This window comes from Oryza glaberrima, chromosome 4 (assembly GCF_000147395.1).
Source record: "Oryza glaberrima chromosome 4, OglaRS2, whole genome shotgun sequence".
In the NCBI taxonomy this organism is placed as follows: domain Eukaryota; kingdom Viridiplantae; phylum Streptophyta; class Magnoliopsida; order Poales; family Poaceae; genus Oryza; species Oryza glaberrima.
This window is the reverse complement of record NC_068329.1, coordinates 30,859,239-30,877,770: the sequence shown is the minus strand read 5'-3', so window position 1 is coordinate 30,877,770 and position 18,532 is coordinate 30,859,239. Positions and strand designations below refer to the sequence as shown.

Here is an 18,532-nt window from a genome sequence, read left to right as displayed (position 1 = left end):
TCATATAGCAAGTCGTTGAAGGTGCCAGCCAAGGTGGCCAAGTAGCCAGCATGGCCCACTCTGACAGTCTGTGTCTTACTAATAACCATTAATTATTGAGGAGAATTAAAAAAAAAAGAAGAATTAAGTACGGCTCAATGACCTCCTCCTAGCATTTATCTTGCAGAAAGAGACGAGCCGAGCAGCCTCCTCTGGCCTAGGTTGAGCTGGAACCGGCACATGAACTCATGAGACGAGAACATGCCGGGGAGACTGGCTTGATGCAATGCATATTTTCACCTAATTGTATAAAAAAAAGGGATAGGCGTGGGTGATTTACATCATCTCACGCCTCTACTGCTGTGGGAGGGACAGGAACGGATCCGGTAATCCGTTAATAGGCGCGTTGGTTTACAACACAAGATTTGATTAGTGGTGACTTGAAAAAGGAAAAAAAATGTTTGTGGGAGTATTTGGCTGAGGGATTCACGCGTGCTTGCATTTGAAGTTTTGAACGATGCAGCATGTAGATCAATACGGTTCAGCCATCCCAGCCCAAACAAGATTAGGCCTCACTCTTGGGCCACAATCATGCTTCCAATGGCCAGCTTAGTGGCAAATGTAAGGAGGAGGCCAAAACTTGGGTCTGGCGTGAGAAGTCTCCATGATTGGTTTAATTTTTAGTTAGTCCGGGATACATGTACATCTTTTTTTTCTTTTGTTTACTTCTTTTATGTTCAATGAAATTGACGGCTCGCCGATTCATTAAAAAAATCATGATGCATATGAATATTAAAAGGACTCCTTTTCATCTTATTATTAGTCCTAATCAAAAGAGTAGAATGCACGTTGATAAAATGTAATCTCCCTTTACACCAGGTTTATACTGCATCTAGGCTCCCATCTGATGGCCTAAACAGACAAAGAAAAAGCCAAAATCTGAATTTTCAAATTTAAATTTGAGATTGATTTTGAGATATTTTCAACGTAGTTTCTTTTACAGCATTGGCTTTAAGTCACCAAGAACATATATATATAAAATATTTACCTACAAATTTATTTTTATTCCCTAATAAACCGTTTTGGTTTATAAGAAAAAAAGACAAACGATGGGGGAGTAACTTTTTGAAAAAGCACCAAAATGGGAATACCAGCGTATCTTCTACTACTACTACGTATCTGCTGCATTCCACGGCACCACAAAAACCAACGGATGCACCAACCCGACGCCCACCGCGGTCACTGACTGGTGGGGCCAGACCACCAACTAAACTCTCTCTCCCTTTCCTCTCGAGCCCCCGATTCGCCCGCAAGGTCGCCGTCTCCATCTCGTCTCCCTCGCCGCCGCCTCGCCGTGGCTGCTCCTCCATCCGTACGCCGGTTGAATCGTCGGCTGGCTGCTTCGATCTGGTTCCGGTTCCTGATTGCTTGCTCCACCGATTGACCGATCGCGTTTTGAGGGTTGGGGGTTTGCTTTTTTTGGATTCCGCTTGCGCGGTTGCAGGTGGTGCGTCGATCTGCGTCCATATGGCGGCGACAGCTGCGGCGCTCGCGGTGACGGACGAGCTGGCGTTGCCGCTCCGCGCGGTGGGGGATCTGGCGGCCGCCGCGGGGGTCTCGCGGGAGGAGGTGGTGGTCATCACGCAGTGCGCCTCGCTTGGTGAGCTTCTCCTCGTCTCGTTTGGGTTGTTTGAATACTTTTCGCCTGAAATTTGTTTGAATACTGAATCCATCTACTCGGATTAGGACTTTGCGTGCTTAGAATCAATCTGGAATTGTGCCTAGGCTGTGTTACCAGCGTTTGTCCTTTTGCTGATTTTGGTTTTGATTTGTTCCAACCCTATAAATCACACTAGTTCAATCGATTCATGGTAGCTCCTTGAAAGACCTGTTTGGGATTGGAGCTCATTTCTGACGACGCCCCCTTATTATACTTCATATGCTAATTCTATGTAGATTCATTTCACCACATGTAGGACCAAATAGGGAACACCTGTGAGACAGCGCTATTGGTTGACGAAGGAAAATTTTTTTTCCATATGCTCGCATTAATCACGAGGGGAAAATATTGGAGAACATCTCCCTATATGTCTGCATTGATTATCTAAATTCATCTAGTGGTAATATGCAATATGCAATTCTCACCAATGACTACTAAATTCCAAAATTTGGACCCTACAACCGACACACTGTTTTGCTCTGCTATATGTTCAGTTTCGATTTCTGTTATGCTTTAGTATACCTTATCCTTGTAGTATACATTTTGGTTTGTCATAAGCTCGTTTTGAACATTCCATGTTGGCATGGTTCAGGTGGGAAGTTACCTTTTGATGATGCATCAGTTGGTTCTGTTCTTGCTGTCATTAAGAAAGTGGAAAACTTGGGCGATCTGTTCATAACTGAAATAAGCAGGGTTCTTAAAGCTGGAGGCATGGTGCTTATACAGAGTTCCCCCTCTGATCAGGATGTATGTATTGTTTTGCCAATATACTTTATTTTGTAATGCTTAATTTGCACTCCCTGATCTTCTGATCTTCTCTTCATCAGCCCAATAACTCTATTCAGCGCAAGCTACTGTTAGGAGGATTTGTTGACGTGCAAGCTTCTGCTGCAAGTTCCCAGGATAGCGAGCATTCTGTTACTGTGAGTGATCTAGTGCCACAATATGTGTTAATGCTTCTGTGCCGTCATACTTTCTAGTGCTAACTGAATCACATGCAGATTAAGGCAAAGAAGGTCTCTTGGAGCATGGGCTCTTCCTTCCCCCTCAAGAAAGCCACAAAGGGTCTTCCAAAGATTCAGATTGATGATGATTCTGAACTGATTGATGAAGACAGCCTCTTGACTGAAGACGACTTGAAGAAACCAGAACTTCCAGTTGGTACTGTTTTATAGAACCCTTCAGCTTTGTTCAACGTCTATAAATTTAATATGTAGATCCTGAAGGTTTGCTTATGTTTTACCAGTTGGGGATTGTGAGGTGGGAGCCACAAGGAAGGCATGCAAGAACTGTACTTGTGGCCGGGCTGAGGCTGAGGAGAAGGTGGAGAAGCTAAATCTCACATCAGAACAGATCAATAACCCTCAGTCAGCTTGTGGCAATGTGAGCATGACTGCTTTTTAAGTGTTATTTATTTTATTTTTTTTTGCCTTTGGTCCTCTCCCTCTGAAAATCCATAGTTTCATCCTGTTACCCAGATTTGTTGCCTTCCTGTTATGCTTATGTGTGAAATGATAATTGCAGTGTGGGTTGGGCGATGCATTTCGATGTGGTACTTGCCCATACAGAGGTCTACCAGCATTCAAGCCGGGCGAGAAGGTAATTATCTCTCCTGACCCTAAATTCTTGATTCATGAGAACACCAAGATGCCAGTTGAACTTGTTTTTAAGAAACAACTCACTGTTCTCTGATTGGCAGATTGCCCTGCCTGGCAACTTCCTTGCGGCTGACTTGTGATGATAGAAAGGAACATCGGCGACAGCAGCAGATAGGAATTGGCTTCTTTAATTCGTTCGTTTGTTAGGATGTTAAGTTGCTGGTCAAGTATGGGTGTGAGTATGGATAGAAGAGGACCATTTGCTGTAGTCCCTGCTAGTTATTACCACTTTCTGGTTCCCAGGTTTCATGTGTGAGTGTGACTCGCCTATATGCGTCCTGTTTGAGGATATCTGTACTAATAACTGAGAAAGTACCGCACTGTTGTTTCATTGTGGAACTGTCAAATCTCAAATCGCACGTCGCTGCTCGCTGCTCTCTGTTGATCTTGCGAAGTGATTTTTATTTTATATACTCTGATGTAAAGTGAAACAAGATACATTCTACCCCCGTGTAAAATGCAATTTATTCTAATCAGAATTTAAATTTTAAGTTGATTTTAACTTTTCATTGTGATATATATATTCAGCACTGACTCTTGAATCGCTAAAAACAAACGTAAAAACATGTTCGTACATTATTTTGTTATAACATGCGAAACGATGCGACTAAATTCTCTTGGTACGCAAATCCAAACGGATAGATACCCTGATGACACGATTAGTTTTCTGCACGTTTGGAACAAACACAAATGGATGGTCTTTGACGTGCCCGTGCAAATTCCGCTACCACTAGCATCTATGCTTAAAGAAAAACACCAAAATAATTAGGGAATACCAGCGTATTAAGCATCTTCTTCTACTTCTACTCCGTGGTATCTGTTGCACGCCACGGCACCACAAAACCAACAGACACACCAACCCGTCTCCCACCGCGGTCACTGACTGGTGGGGCCAGGGTAACCATCCCACCAACTAAACTCCCTCTTCCTTTCCTCGCGAGCCAGCCGATTCGGCCGCGATTCGCCGTCTCCATCTCGTCTCCCGCTTCCTCCCCGCCTCCGCCACGCCACCCCCCACCTCGCCGCCTCGCCGTGGCTGCTCCTCCCCTCCCCTCCCCTCCCCGCCGCCGGTGCTCCGGCCTTCGCTGCCGCCGTGCTTTCTCTATCTATCCTCTTCCCCCACGCGGACGGGGGTGCGGCGATTCGGGCTCTCCGCCGGACACGCGTCGCTTCGGCCTCAACTGAAGAGCCACGCTTCGGTCTCGACTCTCGAACCCCCAAGGTATTCCTCTCCCCCAAGCCTTCCTTCGCCGCACCGCCTGCGTGGAGTAAAACTGCAGAGATCCATCTGGAATTGGGCTGTGTTCTTTTGTTGGTGATGGACTCTCTTAGCTTGCTTGATTGGGTTGTGTTCGGAGTTTTGTTCTAGTCTGTTTCACTTTTGCTGTGGCTAATCTAATCCGCATATTTCTTTCTCTGCAATGAATGAATAAATGTAATAATTGGCCCATCCAGTTTGTTGCGTTGCAGAAGATTCGTTTGATGCGTGCTGAAGTACAATCGTGAAAGGAAGGAACTGTGCCAACACCACCTGATTGGTAGTCCTGTCGTTCTTGGACAGGAGATTGATTTTGGTGCTCCTGTCGTTCTTGGACAGGAGATTGATTTTGCTTCGGTAGGAGACCCAATTGCGGATGGAATATGCACACGTGCGTTGTTAGGTAATGACGAGCTTGCCTGATAGGGGTGTATCATCGTCTTCATCTGATCCGTTGTGCGAGGGTAACATTGCACCTTGTTCTTCTAGCTCGGAACAGAAGGAGGATTGTAGCCTGAAACAATCGAAAACCTCGATCCTGTCCTGCGTTTTCAATTCACCTTTCAATATCTTTGAGGTGCACCAGGATTCGTCCGCAAACAAGTCGCCGAAATCGTCCTCTGGATCCTATGATTGGTCGAGGGTATTGAGGAGGATCGTGTGCTCTGGCTCAATGTGGCGTTTTCTGGGCACCTCCAAGGTTCTCACTTCAAGTGATGTGTGGTTCCTTGGTAAATGTTACAAGCTTTCGTCGGAGGAGTCGTCTAGTGACTCAGATTCCGAAAGTGGGCATGCCACATTTCTTGAGGACTTCTCGTCAAGGATATGGATCACTTATCGCAGAGGTAGGTTTGTTTACACGACCATATGCCTGGTACAGCATGTTAATGTGTGGAAATCAGTTGTGAGTTGTTTGCACTGTCTTTTTGTTGCAGGCTTTGATGCCATCTCTGATTCCAAGTATACTAGTGATGTGAACTGGGGCTGCATGGTCAGAAGCAGCCAGATGCTGGTTGCTCAGGTGCTTGTCGACTTTATTTGATTGAAATAACAGCATTTTTTTTACCACTGCATTTGTAAAATGTACTTGGATGGATTTTTGCAGGCATTGATTTTCCACCATCTTGGCAGATCTTGGAGAAGGCCCTCGGAGAAGGTGAGATACATGACTACCTGCTGATCTTAAGACAATGAAAATTTTCTTTTTTCAGTTGTAGTAGGTGATGGGCCTCTTTTACAATGATCAAATGTTCATATGCAGCCATATAACCCAGAATATATAGGGATCTTACACATGTTTGGTGATTCTGAAGCTTGTGCTTTCTCAATTCACAATTTACTTCAAGCTGGAAATAGTTATGGTCTGGCTGCTGGATCATGGGTGGGTCCATACGCCATGTGTCGGGCATGGCAAACCCTTGTCCGCACCAATAGGGAGCAACATGAAGTTGTTGATGGGAATGAAAGTTTCCCTATGGCTCTTTATGTGGTATCCGGTGATGAAGATGGTGAAAGAGGTGGAGCTCCAGTTGTTTGTATTGATGTTGCTGCTCAGCTTTGCTGTGATTTCAAAGGTCAATCAACTTGGTCACCGATTCTTTTGCTGGTCCCTCTGGTTCTTGGTCTTGACAAAATTAATCCAAGGTAAGCAGCAAGCTATTAAATCTCATTCTTTGTAGGCTTCATATGGGCACCCTTGAACGGTTGATGTTTCTACTGATGGTTGTTTCTAGTATTAATCACTTCCTGCCATTGCCCTTACTATCAGGTACATTCCTTTACTAAAGGAGACGTTCACATTTCCTCAGAGCTTGGGGATTTTGGGTGGAAAGCCTGGAACATCAACCTACATTGCTGGGGTACAGGATGACAGGGCGCTCTACCTAGATCCCCATGAAGTTCAGATGGTAAAACTGCATTATTTACTTAGCATATATGAGCGCCAATTTTATAGATGTGTTTTTCTATCTGCAATCTGGTCAATAAGTAAAACTTTCATATGTAGTAGGTTGTAATTTAGAATCTTGATTTCATCAATGTGATAAGTAATTCATGCCTTTTTAATGGTGCCCTGTCCTCCCATTCACAACAATGGCAACACAAAAAAACAGCAAAGCGGTATATTAGTGTTCGCCTTTGTCTATTATGCATGCAGTCAGCGACCGTTATTATCTGGCTATTTTTGCAGTATCCCTTTTTGCTTGGAATCCATTTTGGTTAGTAACCTTGTAGAAGTAGATGGATTTTGTATTTATCAATGTAATGACTAGGGGGCTATTTTTGTTTTTCATTTTTGAGCTATGGTAGTTACAGTGGGGTGTTCTCTACATCTCAGGCAGTTGATATTGCAGCTGATAACATAGAGGCAGACACTTCTTCATACCACTGCAGGTATGTTCGCAATTGCAGTTATGATTTGGTAAATGGTACCTAATATTCGTTATCCTTTTAATTTTTTAATAATGAAAAAACTTATTATCTAGCTGCACTTTGACAGCACTGTACGAGATTTGGCCCTAGACCTGATAGATCCGTCATTGGCTATTGGTTTTTACTGCCGTGATAAAGGTGAACTGTGATTGTCGAACAAATGTCGCGTCATCATTTTAAGTTCACTCTAATCTTGGTTTTCTTATTTACTGTCTGCCTGCTTATGTAGATGACTTCGATGATTTCTGTTCTCGCGCCACTGAGCTAGTAGATAAAGCCAATGGAGCACCACTCTTCACTGTTGTGCAGTCGGTTCAACCGTCAAAACAAATGTACAATCAGGACGATGTGTTGGGCATCTCAGGGGATGGCAACATCAATGTCGAGGACCTCGATGCCTCAGGTGAAACAGGAGAGGAGGAATGGCAGATTCTTTAGTGAAGGAACAAAACTGACCTCATGAGGTACAGAAAACGTTGCGTCCAACACGTCGGTCGAATGCCCTTGTTTATGTGTGGGTGAATAGAAATGACTCGTTGTGTTGTCTACAGAACAAGCTGGCACTGTCTCGATACCCCAGGGGGTTGGGTCTTGGGAGAATCAGCTTTAGGTGCTACCGATGTAAAAATGTGATCAGTTCATCGCTCATTCGTTGGAAATCTCCTTGTATCATACATGCTCTTGTGGTTGGCTATAACTCAAAATTTATTATACGTTCTGTTACCATGTTAGAGCGTCGTGATTTGGCTTTACCTGACGAATGCGTGTGGTGTAGGGCTGCTAAATATGCTATGTTTGCAGTGGCAACAGTTCATTGTTCTCACTTCTCTCTCTCCCTCTCTCTTTTGTGCTCTGTTTCTTTTGTTCAACAGAGTTCGTGTGGTGTAGGGCTGAAATAAGCATCGTTCAGCACATTTAGACCACTTAATTTGAAGCTTCACCGATCTCCAATTTGTCTCAAAAGTGTTTGTGAAGAAAGGGACAAAAGCTAACGAGCAAGAACAAAAAGCGCAGACAAATCGACCAAAGACACCTACAACTCAAAGCCAAAGAAAAGAATCCCTTTCATCTACAACACAAAGGAACCCTACGAACTGTCCAGAAAACATAAGCGATACTGAAGTCATATGATCCTAGGCTTTAACATCTCCTCTCCCTAGAAAGAATCACGCTACAGATTACTCTGTCATCACGCAACAACCTAAGCTCCCATCCTTTAAGAATTGCGTGCTGCATTGCATTGCCACTATCTCACAAATCAATACTCACTCTTGTCAGTGACAGTAATTAACAAGCTAGAGCAAAGCACACACAAGCTTCCAAACATGCTTGGTGTCCTCCTCTCAGTTGCTCTACTCTCGATTTCCATTGTCAAAGGTAAGGTCACTAATCACTATGCAAATTTGAGCCAGTGTGTGAATCAGTGTGACGTGACACATGACGTAAGCACTGGTTCGTCTTCTTGGAATAGGCACGGATGCCGGCGGCGTCGGCGTCACCTACGGCATGCGGGGGACGACCATGCCGCCGCCGGCCGACGTCGCGCGGTTCCTCTCCCGCGACACCATCTTCGACCGCGTCCGGCTGCTGGACGCCGACCCGCGCGCGCTGCGGGCCTTCGCCGGCACCGGCCTCGCCGTGGACGTCACCGTCCCCAACGCCGACGTTCCGCGCCTCGCCGCCAGCCGCGCGTCCGCGCGGCGGTGGGTGCGCGCCAGCGTCGCGCCGTACGCGGAGGCCACCAACGTCTCGCGGGTCCTCGTCGGCGACGAGGTGATCTCGCAGGCCAACCGGACGCTGCTGCTCAGCCTCGTGCCGGCCATGCGGAACCTGCACGCGGCGCTGGCCGCCGTGCTGCCGCCGTCGCCGCGCCGCCGCGAGATCATCAAGGTGTCGACGCCGCACTCCCTCGGCATCCTGGCCGCGTCCACGCCGCCGTCGGCCGGGCGGTTCCACGACGGCTACGACACCGCCGTCGTGAAGCCGCTGCTCGGCTTCCTGCGCGCGACGGGCGCGCCGTTCATGGTGAACGCGTACCCGTTCTACGGCGGGCTCACCAACGACACCCTCGACTACGCGCTGTTCCGGGTGAACGACGGCGTCACGGACAACGCCACCGGCCTGCTCTACGCCAACATGCTCGACGCGCAGCTCGACGCCGTCCACTCGGCGATGCGGCGGCTCGGGTTCGGCGACGTCGACGTCGTGGTGTCCGGGACCGGGTGGCCGTCCGCCGGCGAGTACTGGGAGGTCGGCGCCGGCGCCGACCTCGCCAGGGACTACAACAAGAACGCCATCCGCCACCTCGGCTCCGGCGTGGGCACGCCGCTCATGCCAAACCGCACCTTCGAGCTCTCCATCTTCTCCCTGTTCGACGAGAACCTCAAGCCCGGCCCGGTGTCCGAGCGCAACTTCGGCCTCTACCACGCCGACATGACGCCGGTCTACGACGCCGGCATCCTCACCGCCCCGCAGGAGATCGTCGGGACGAAGGTCACGCCGGCGCCGGCGCCGGCGCTGGCGCCGGCGGCGGATGGGCGGCGGCGGTGGTGCGTGCCGAAGCCGGCGGCGGACGAGGTGGCGCTCCAGGTGAACATCGACTTCGTGTGCGGACAAGGTGGCATCGACTGTGGCGCGATCCGGGCGGGGGGTTCGTGCTACGATCCCAACAACGTGCAGGCGCACGCAGCATTCGCGATGAACCTTTACTTTCAATCCAACGGCCAGCATGAGTTTGACTGTGACTTCGGCCAGACCGGCGTTATCACAACCGTCGATCCTAGTAAGTACTATCCCAAGACGTTTCGACCTTTTTCCTAAAATTTATAAAAAAATTTAGCAATATCTACGACATCAAATTAGTTTTATTAAGTTTAACATTGAATATATCTCGATAATATGTTTATTATTATTGGAAAACTATTTTTTTATAAACATGATCAAACTTAAAAATGTTTGACTAGAAGAAATGTCAAAGTGACTTATAATATGAAATGGATGGAGTATATTAATTTATCTTCTACTTAATAACAATAATAGTGTAGTTTCATTAATTAAGTTTAAATGTCCTTTTTTTATTTATTACTAGTGGTACATGATTTTTTTTTCTCTTGACAGGTTATAAGAGCTGCAAATTTACATGAAGCAAGAGGTGGCTATTTGGATAATACTTGGCTAAAAATGGACTTATGATGAAATTATTATAGGCTATGGTTAACTTGCGTTGAATTTTGTGGAGTGAGGTCGTCTGTTCGTGCTGCCGATCCAAACATACAAAAAAGCTATGGATCCATAAATGCTAATAGGATTTTGCAAAGATATTTGTTCATGTTGAACCAAACAAAAGTTAAAAATAAACAGGTTATATATCTGTATCAATAAATATATGGAAGCTCAAGATGTTTCATCTACCAGCTGAATGACTGTGCACTGCAACGGAAAATTGAATAAGAGAACCACGCCATACACTCTAAAGTTTCAAAAATTAAAATAAAACTACCGTCGTTATAATATCTTAGGGTCACATTATATTTGCCATCATTTCCACCTCACTTCAAAAGACCTTTTTTCTATTTGATGTAAGGTTGGGAAAGTAACAAAAATCCATCTACCTCAATGTTTTAGGATTCACCACTCATCACCATCTTTAAGGTTTACGTTGAAAATTAAAAAAAACACCAAAATATATTCACTCGTGTGTGATCTCAAGTGGAAGTGATTAGTGATCCAGTTCTTTTGGCAGATATTTGTTGGATCTTGCTAATTTCAACCATGACGAGAGCCCATGATTAGGCGTCCAATTACCAAATTCTAAGCCCACAATTGGGAATATTTTTACCAAAAATTCTATAAACGAAAAGCGCAAGGGGCCCTCGACAAAATATCACCCAAGTCCTCTTCTCTCTTCTCTTCTCCGCCGCCGCCTCCATCCGCGGCGCATCCCATCTCGCCCCGGCGACTCGTCGGCGTCGGCGTCGGCCATGGGCGGGGACTGGCAGGAGCTTGCCCAGGCGGCGGTAATCGGCCTCCTCTTCGCCTTCCTCGTCGCCAAGCTCATCTCCACGGTCATCGCCTTCAAGGAGGACAACCTCCGAATCACCCGCTCCACGCCGACCTCCCCCTCCGCCGCGGACACCCCCGCCGCCCCGGCCCCACCTCCGGCCTCCCTCGACGGCGGCCATGGGGACACCAGCGACGGCAGCGGCAGCGACAGCGACTGGGAGGGCGTGGAGAGCACGGAGCTCGACGAGGAGTTCAGCGCCGCCTCCGCGTTCGTCGCCGCCTCCGCTGCGTCTGGCACGAGCGTCCCCGAGCAAGCCCAGCTTCAGCTCTATGGGCTCTACAAGATCGCCACCGAGGGGCCCTGCACCGCGCCGCAGCCGTCCGCCCTCAAGCTCAAGGCCCGCGCCAAGTGGTAGATTCGATCCCCCTGCCTCCCTGATCTTTTTTCTCTTCTGGATTTAGTTCAAGCATCTGTTAGAGTCGGGCTCCGCTTAACCCCCACTGTTTCAGTTCGAGGGTTTAGGGAAATGGATCGAAATTTATCGTTATCTAAGTTTAGGTTCAGTTACTGCTAGAATTGCTGATCACGAAATCTGGTGGTAGGTTTTTTGTGCTTTGCACTGACCAGAGGAGACTCATAAATTCCTGTGTGTTAATCTTGTAGCTATGATTCTTGTTAGAAACTTAACTCATTGTTATTGCCTCTAGGTTTACAGGTTTGGTTCATTGGAAGTGAAATCTCCTGGTAGCTCGATGATCTCACAAATAGTAGCATTCCTCAGTCAGATGCTGCAATTCAACTTACTTTTGCATTATGTTGTTTGATTTATTGTTTCCTGACTTCCTTTGGTGGTTTTGAATTTACCCTTTTGAATTTGGCACTGGAGTCTGAATTAAGATATCTACTGTTTGCAGCTAACTTTTATTACCATCATACTGTTTGTCTTTTGCGCTGTCTATCTCTGTCAATTTTAAAGACTTAATCTAGTTTACAAGTATCCTAATTTTCATATGGTGTCAATATCCAAGGAATGCTTGGCATAAATTGGGTGCTATGCCGACAGAAGAAGCTATGCAGAAGTACATCACAGTTGTGGATGAGCTATTCCCTAACTGGAGCATGGGTTCGAGCACGGTAATTCTCTTATGTCCTCTTGTACTGTTCGTATTTTGCTACTTGGGATCCCATCACTGTATTGGCTTATTTTATAGTATGCTTTACATGATTCCTGAAAAAAAAAAACACCGCTCAATTTGTGCTAGTTGGGATCCCATCACTATATTGGCTTATTTGATAATCTGATTTACATGATTTCAGAAAAGGAAAGATGAAGATACCACAGTATCTGCTTCAAGTTCGAAGGGACCAATGGGACCTGTATTTAGCAGTTTAATGTATGAGGAGGAAGATCAGGGAAATGACTCGTAAGTTTTCGACACGAAGTATATCCTGTACCTTTGGTCTTATTATTATGTGTTAAAACGGCCTTGATTCAAGTTCAGTTAGGTTTGTATTTGGGCATCGTCTCTTATGGCTGATAAATCATAGCAAATAACAATGACATGATTAATTATTTCATGAAGTATGCAACTAATTATCTCCATGTTGGTGCTATTAAGCATTATTTATTCAGTCATCTAGTTACATGACAATGTTTCCATGATTGCAACAAACTTATCTGTAACTGCAGTGAACTTGGCGATATCCATGTTTCAGCAAGGGAAGGAGCAATTGATGACATAGCGAAGCATCTGGCTGCTGGTGTAGAAGTCAACATGAGAGGTTTGTGTTCTGAACTGTTCACCATTATGTTCTCTTTGTAGCTTAGGCTTAGCATAGCTCATCTAAGCATAGTTTCATTTATGATGGTTTCAGATAGTGAAGGCAGAACTCCACTGCATTGGGCTGTCGACCGTGGCCATCTAAATTCTGTTGAGATTCTTGTCAATGCAAATGCTGACGTGAATGCTCAGGTACTTGACTCTACCTTTAATGCTTCACTCAGTGCATTCTAGTAGAATTCACGCGCTGATAAATTTGGTGAGTATGTAATTGGAGCAAGAAGCTGGTAATATATCTTGGCGTGGCATTTTCATTGGGATTACATTATGTACTACATTGAATAAAAAGTTGCTATTCATTGTGGCCATATAATAGTGTCAATAAATATGAGATTGCCACGGCTAGGTACTACTAGTGGATATATATTGGTTTGATAGGCACTGCTTCCCTGAAAAAGTCTAAACAATATAATGAGATCAATGAGCAACACTGTCCATGTCCCTTTTATATTCAGGACAATGAAGGACAAACAGCGCTTCACTATGCTGTCCTCTGTGAGCGAGAAGATATTGCTGAGTTGCTTGTCAAGCATCATGCTGATGTTCAAATCAAGGATGAGGATGGGAACACGGTGCGGGAGTTATGCCCTTCAAGCTGGTCTTTTATGAACCTGGCAAACTGACGACACGATGCCCTCTGCACTCTTTTGGTTGCCTACCAGCAAGAAACCGCACTGTCTATGTTAGCCAAACTAGATGAGTTGTTTTACGAACCTCATCGAATAGGTCACTGTCAAAAGGATATTTCTGTATTAGTGAAAGGAGATTATCTTGTACTGCCTATACAGTTTACACTGCTAGTTTGTTTGTGCTGAACATCAATGTTGGCCAGGTCTGTAAATCATGGGCACCTAATTTCTGAATGAGCATGATCGGACTTCTCTTCTTTTGACCCTGTTCCTCACTATTTCTTAATGAGCCTCGTCAGGCATTTGCACCCCCACTGTTCCTACTATGTAAATATTGAATATATCAAATGTACCTTGTAAACTCTTTGTAGCAAACTGATCCATCTTACCGGAATCCCTTTGTGAAAACAAAATATAATAAAGTATGCTTAATGAAGAGGTATATCTAGACTGAAGATTGCAAGTAGTCCGCTGATTCTCATCGCCTAGTGATGCGGTAGCTAGTAGTTATCAATTACATTCGTGGGAACGAGTCTTCGTTACTGTCTAGCTCGCCGAAGAGGAGAGCGAAGCTTGAGGTTGCTACAGATAAGATTTACCAGGCAGCTTGCTCCAGAGGGCGATTGTCCACTGTTTTGCCAATCTACTGTTGATCATTTCCTTCAACAATTCTAGGATGGGAGTAGTTAATTCCCTTCCATAGAATGTAAAAATGCATTTCATTGACAGAAAATATAATACCTGGACATGACGGCAGGCTTTGCAGGGCAAACTACATAAGGATGACCGCAATCTGCATATACAAGTTGGACACTTGGACTCTGGAATATTCTGGTTTTGGTACCAATGCACACAGAGATGTACCATGTGTGCATTGGTGAAGGAACAATGCAATGCTTTATGTCATTTGACGAGGAAGACTCTTGCCAGTTTTGGATTGCTACCAAAATTTGCTCTACCAATATTTTCGTAGCCTAAATAGTACCCACCGTTTGTTTGTTTGGATTGATGCCAACTTTTTGGTAATGCCTATACCAAATTTGGTGGCAATTTAGAACTTTCTTCACTATAGTATCACAACTTGGCTATATTTTAGTAGCAAACTAAATAAGATGAATACCAAATTTATTCTACCAAATAATTGGTAGTGCCAAAACTTGTCTATGTTTTGGCACTACAAAAAATTGGTAAGGCATTGATCCAAACAAGCCCTATGATATCATGTAACAACGGCTTAAGGACGGTAAAGCCAAATTGGTCCAAGAAATGAGAACCGGTGGATTCCAAAACAACTGAAGAAACAGAACATACATATGATTACAAAACAAGGTTACGGCAGAAGTAGTGAAACATCGAGATTGGGGATATCAATCAACTACTAGTAAGAATACTAGTAGCGTTCCAATCAGCAGCAAATTAAATATTGTGAACCAGTGATTTTAATACAGGCATAAAACACATGTATCGATTCATCGATTGCAAAAGTAGCAATTAATACCAGTAGCAAGGTACATATACAGGAATAATCACCGGTTGCAAATAACATAGGAGATGATATTGATGATGATTACACCATATATAGTCATTGATGAGCAGATCAGCACAGACTTGACCTAGGTTAGGGTAGCTGGATCTTCGTCGTCATCGTCATCGGTGACCTCCTCCTCGTCCTCTGCGTAGCCCTGTGTGGCGTACTGGTCGATGAGGGTCTGCTCGTAGTTCATCTTCTTTTCATCGATGAACTTCCTGAGGATGTAGATTTGGCGATGTGGCACAGCAAGTTCGGCCAGCTCCTCCTGAGAGCGATTGTGATCAACGCACTTGTAGGGCTGCGTGATCATCACTTCGACGAGGCTATTCGGCACCCTGCACTTGAACACCTTCCTCTTCTTCTTCGCAGCCGCGGCCTCCGCCTTCGCCTTTTGCCTCTCCAGCCACAGCTCCAGCATCTCCGCCGGGACCTCGATCGAATCCCAGACATCGCTCGCCCCCGGGACATCCGGCGTGCGCCACAGCATGCTGGCCGCCACCGCCTCCTTCTTCCTCCTCAGGACCTCGCCCCCCTCGCACGGGATCGCATTGGCCCTCCACTTCGGGAGGATCTTCTTCTTCGCCTTCTTCCCGGCCGGCTCCGAGTCCGACGAAGCGCTCGCCTCCTTCCTCTTCACCCCGGCCGCCCCGACCTCCGCACGCTCACCGTCCCTCATCGCCGCCCGCGATCGACACGGTCTCTGTGGATTCCCAAGATTTTCGGCGGCTGAAACCCTACACACGGAAGGAACAGAAGGAGAAAATTAAGAGGAACATATAAAAGAAGGGGTTGTCTTATATATCTTGTGACAGAAAATCCCACCTCCTATCATTTAAATTTTGGACCATTAGATATGCTTTAAGATTCGTGCAAACCCCCTAACCCTAACTCCTCTCCTTCCCCGTTCAGATCGCTGCCACCACTCCTCCCGTCCTCACGCCATCGTGCGATTCCCCACCACCACCGCCCCACCGCGCCGCCGCCTGCCTTGGCCGGCTGGAAAGAATCAACGGCGTCGGCGAGCCCCCTCCCCCCCTCTCTTTCTCCTCATGGCGGCGACGGCGAGGTGCCCCCGCCCCCTCCATCTTCCCCGTCTCTGGCGGCCCCTCGCCGTCGGATCCGCAACCACCACCCGCCACCTCCTAACCGCACTCTTGCTTTGCCCCTGCCGCCGACGCCAGCCCACTGCCCTCCTCCATCCCCGCGGCTTCGGCGGCGGCGCCGCCGCCTCGCCGCCCACCGCCAGTCCTCCGCCACCCACGGCCATCCCTCTAAGCCCCCCTCTTCCCCCTCCCCCAACCCCCCCTCCCACCCTCACCCCAACCCTAAACCCTAACCCGGGTGTCGCCAGCGTTGGAGAAGAAGGGGAGCTCGCTGGAGTTGGAGGAGAGAAGGTGGTGCACAAATCTTGGCATGGATCCAATGGTCCAAAATCTGTAAGATTTCATCCCCATATTTCAGTCGAATGACATATAGCAATCCCGATAAAGGATAGCGAGGATGAAGGAACCAAATATGGCCAGGCCTAACCATAAGCACAACCCGTTTATCCGACCCGGCCCCTTTTTTTGTTTTACATAAAACAAGTCAATTTTTTACTCCCTTGACTATTGGCCGAGTCTAACCCATATATCTCAACCGTAAAACCGGGTTATATCTCGCGTCTCCTAAGTATTAAAACCGTGCAAAATAATTCACTCCACTGTTTCAACTAATGTAGCGTATTGACCCTGATCAAACCGGCTAATCTAGAGCACCTAGAACTAGAGAAAAAAAATTGGAACTTCCACACCTAAGAGGCGGTTGCATCTTGCATGTATATCTCATGAAGGTTCCTTTTTCCTTTTTTTTATAGTGTAAGATAAGTCCATTGTTCATGTGGATGGACCAATGTATGTGAAATTCATATAGTTAAGAGCTAGGGAGATTAAATGTATGGGATTATATAAAAATTAGTTTAATTTTTAATGATTAATTCTAAAATATGTATGAAATGGAATATTTGCGATATTCCTATTTGAAAATAATAATATGAAAATATATAATTCTCAACTATATACTCCCTCCATTCCAAAATATAAGGCACAACCACCCTTAACCCAAATACCAAAAAATAATTATTATCATCTTGTAGTTTGAATCATCCTAATAAATATAACCCATGCATCCAATAGGATTAGATAAGATGAGAGTGGAGGATTTTAAAAAAATAATAATTTAATGGAGAAGATGTCATAGTTAATTTCATGCTTGCATGCATGCGTTATATTGTGGAACATCTAAGAAAAATGGTTGTACCTTATATTATGGAATGGAGGGAGTATGTTATAATTATAAATTGGCAATAAATCCAACGCGATTTGTACAGTGGGATCACTCTCCCAAAATAAAAAAAAAACTTAGGGTCATTAAGGCTGTGTTATTAGGTGGTGTTTGGATTGAAGGACTTAACTTTCTCTGTATTTAGACACTAATTTAGAGTATTAAATATAGACTACTTACAAAACTAATTACATAAATAAAAACTAATTCATGAGATAAATTTTTTAATCTTAATTAATCTATAATTAGAGAATGTTTACTGTAGTATCACATAGGCTAATCATGGATTAATTGGGCTTAATAGATTCGTCTCGCGAATTAGTCCAAGATTATGGAAGGGTTTTATTAATAGTCTACGTTTAATATTTATAATTAGTGTCCAAACATCCGATGTGATAGGGACTTAAAAGTTTTAGTCCCATCTAAACAGGGTCTTATCTCCCCTTTCCCAACTCACCTCCCTCGTTTTATGCGCGCACGCTTTTCAAACTAACGGTGCGTTTTTTTAAAAAAAAAATCTATATAAAAGTTACTTTTAAAAAATCATATTAATCTATTTTTCAAATTTATTTTAGCTAATACTTAATTAATCATGTGCTAGGTTCCCCATCAGAGCCTAAGTAAATACATCTGTATGCAAGTTTTAAGTGGAGCACCATATAAGATAGGAGATGATACTGATGATGATTACACCATAGCCATTGATGAGCAAATCAGCAGACACTTGACCTAGGTTAGGGTAGCTGGATCTTCGTCGTCAATCGTCATCGTCATCGGTGACCTCCTCCTCGTCCTCCGCATAGCCCTGCTTGACGTACTGGTCGATGAGGGTCTGCTCGTACTTCATCTTCTTTTCATCGATGAACTTCCTGAGGATGTAGCCCTGGCGATGTGACACAGTAAGTTCGGCCAGCTCCTCCTGAGAGCGATCGTGATCAACGCACTTGTAGGGCCGCGCGATCATCACTTCGACGAGGCTATTCGGCACCCTGCACTTGAACACCTTCCTCTTCTTCTTCTTCGCAGCCGCGGCCTCCGCATTCGCCTTTTGCCTCTCCAGCCACAGCTCCAGCATCTCCGCCGGGACTTCGATCGGATCCCAGAGATGGCTCCCCATCGCCCCCGGGACATCCGGCGTGCTCCACAGCTTGCCGGCCGCCA

General features: G+C 45.6%; 4 protein-coding genes across 8 annotated transcripts; all 4 read left to right on the top strand.

Annotated features, from left to right (window-relative positions):
• Window positions 1–1,197: 1,197 nt before the first annotated feature.
• Window positions 1,198–3,851, top strand: LOC127769478 (anamorsin homolog 2). Its single transcript, XM_052295062.1, has 7 exons — window positions 1,198–1,639; window positions 2,292–2,446; window positions 2,527–2,622; window positions 2,701–2,860; window positions 2,946–3,082; window positions 3,224–3,298; window positions 3,399–3,851. The coding sequence occupies exons 1-7, from the start codon at window positions 1,507–1,509 to the stop codon at window positions 3,435–3,437; spliced, it is 795 nt and encodes a 264-aa protein (XP_052151022.1). The 5' UTR covers window positions 1,198–1,506; the 3' UTR covers window positions 3,438–3,851.
• Window positions 3,852–4,304: 453 nt separating this feature from the next.
• On the top strand, window positions 4,305–7,763 carry LOC127771861 (cysteine protease ATG4B). Of its 5 annotated transcripts, none has more exons than XM_052297802.1 (10): window positions 4,305–4,579; window positions 4,813–5,460; window positions 5,551–5,636; window positions 5,721–5,771; window positions 5,877–6,259; window positions 6,384–6,522; window positions 6,951–7,006; window positions 7,113–7,183; window positions 7,275–7,509; window positions 7,597–7,763. In XM_052297802.1, exons 2-9 carry the CDS (start codon window positions 5,022–5,024, stop codon window positions 7,481–7,483), a joined length of 1,434 nt encoding a protein of 477 aa, XP_052153762.1. In that variant the 5' UTR covers window positions 4,305–4,579; window positions 4,813–5,021; the 3' UTR covers window positions 7,484–7,509; window positions 7,597–7,763. The 5 variants fall into 5 exon arrangements, with proteins under 5 accessions (XP_052153762.1, XP_052153760.1, XP_052153759.1 ...); XM_052297803.1 differs by having other exon boundaries at window positions 4,307–4,579; window positions 4,813–5,018; window positions 5,105–5,460; window positions 7,275–7,763; XM_052297800.1 differs by having other exon boundaries at window positions 4,306–4,579; window positions 4,831–5,460; window positions 7,275–7,763.
• A 504-nt stretch (window positions 7,764–8,267) lies between these two features.
• LOC127771560 (glucan endo-1,3-beta-glucosidase-like) lies at window positions 8,268–10,444 on the top strand. The gene is made up of 3 exons (XM_052297484.1): window positions 8,268–8,422; window positions 8,517–9,827; window positions 10,163–10,444. The coding sequence occupies exons 1-3, from the start codon at window positions 8,371–8,373 to the stop codon at window positions 10,186–10,188; spliced, it is 1,389 nt and encodes a 462-aa protein (XP_052153444.1). The 5' UTR covers window positions 8,268–8,370; the 3' UTR covers window positions 10,189–10,444.
• A 481-nt stretch (window positions 10,445–10,925) lies between these two features.
• On the top strand, window positions 10,926–13,775 carry LOC127769281 (acyl-CoA-binding domain-containing protein 4). The gene is made up of 6 exons (XM_052294814.1): window positions 10,926–11,459; window positions 12,077–12,182; window positions 12,366–12,472; window positions 12,739–12,830; window positions 12,924–13,021; window positions 13,345–13,775. Exons 1-6 carry the CDS (start codon window positions 11,026–11,028, stop codon window positions 13,510–13,512), a joined length of 1,005 nt encoding a protein of 334 aa, XP_052150774.1. The 5' UTR covers window positions 10,926–11,025; the 3' UTR covers window positions 13,513–13,775.
• The last annotated feature ends 4,757 nt before the right edge of the window (window positions 13,776–18,532 follow it).

Coding starts and splice junctions, on each gene's coding strand:
- LOC127769478 (XM_052295062.1), top strand. CDS start 1,507: ATGGCGGCGACAGCTGCGGCGCTCGCGGTGACGGACGAGCTGGCGTTG. Junction 2,447..2,526: donor GTTCCCCCTCTGATCAGGAT/GTATGTATTGTT, acceptor TCTCTTCATCAG/CCCAATAACTCTATTCAGCG. Junction 3,299..3,398: donor CATTCAAGCCGGGCGAGAAG/GTAATTATCTCT, acceptor TCTGATTGGCAG/ATTGCCCTGCCTGGCAACTT.
- LOC127771861 (XM_052297802.1), top strand. CDS start 5,022: ATGACGAGCTTGCCTGATAGGGGTGTATCATCGTCTTCATCTGATCCG. Junction 5,461..5,550: donor ATGGATCACTTATCGCAGAG/GTAGGTTTGTTT, acceptor TTTTTGTTGCAG/GCTTTGATGCCATCTCTGAT. Junction 6,260..6,383: donor CTTGACAAAATTAATCCAAG/GTAAGCAGCAAG, acceptor CCTTACTATCAG/GTACATTCCTTTACTAAAGG.
- LOC127771560 (XM_052297484.1), top strand. CDS start 8,371: ATGCTTGGTGTCCTCCTCTCAGTTGCTCTACTCTCGATTTCCATTGTC. Junction 8,423..8,516: donor CTCGATTTCCATTGTCAAAG/GTAAGGTCACTA, acceptor TTCTTGGAATAG/GCACGGATGCCGGCGGCGTC. Junction 9,828..10,162: donor TATCACAACCGTCGATCCTA/GTAAGTACTATC, acceptor TTCTCTTGACAG/GTTATAAGAGCTGCAAATTT.
- LOC127769281 (XM_052294814.1), top strand. CDS start 11,026: ATGGGCGGGGACTGGCAGGAGCTTGCCCAGGCGGCGGTAATCGGCCTC. Junction 11,460..12,076: donor CTCAAGGCCCGCGCCAAGTG/GTAGATTCGATC, acceptor TCAATATCCAAG/GAATGCTTGGCATAAATTGG. Junction 13,022..13,344: donor ATGCTGACGTGAATGCTCAG/GTACTTGACTCT, acceptor TTTTATATTCAG/GACAATGAAGGACAAACAGC.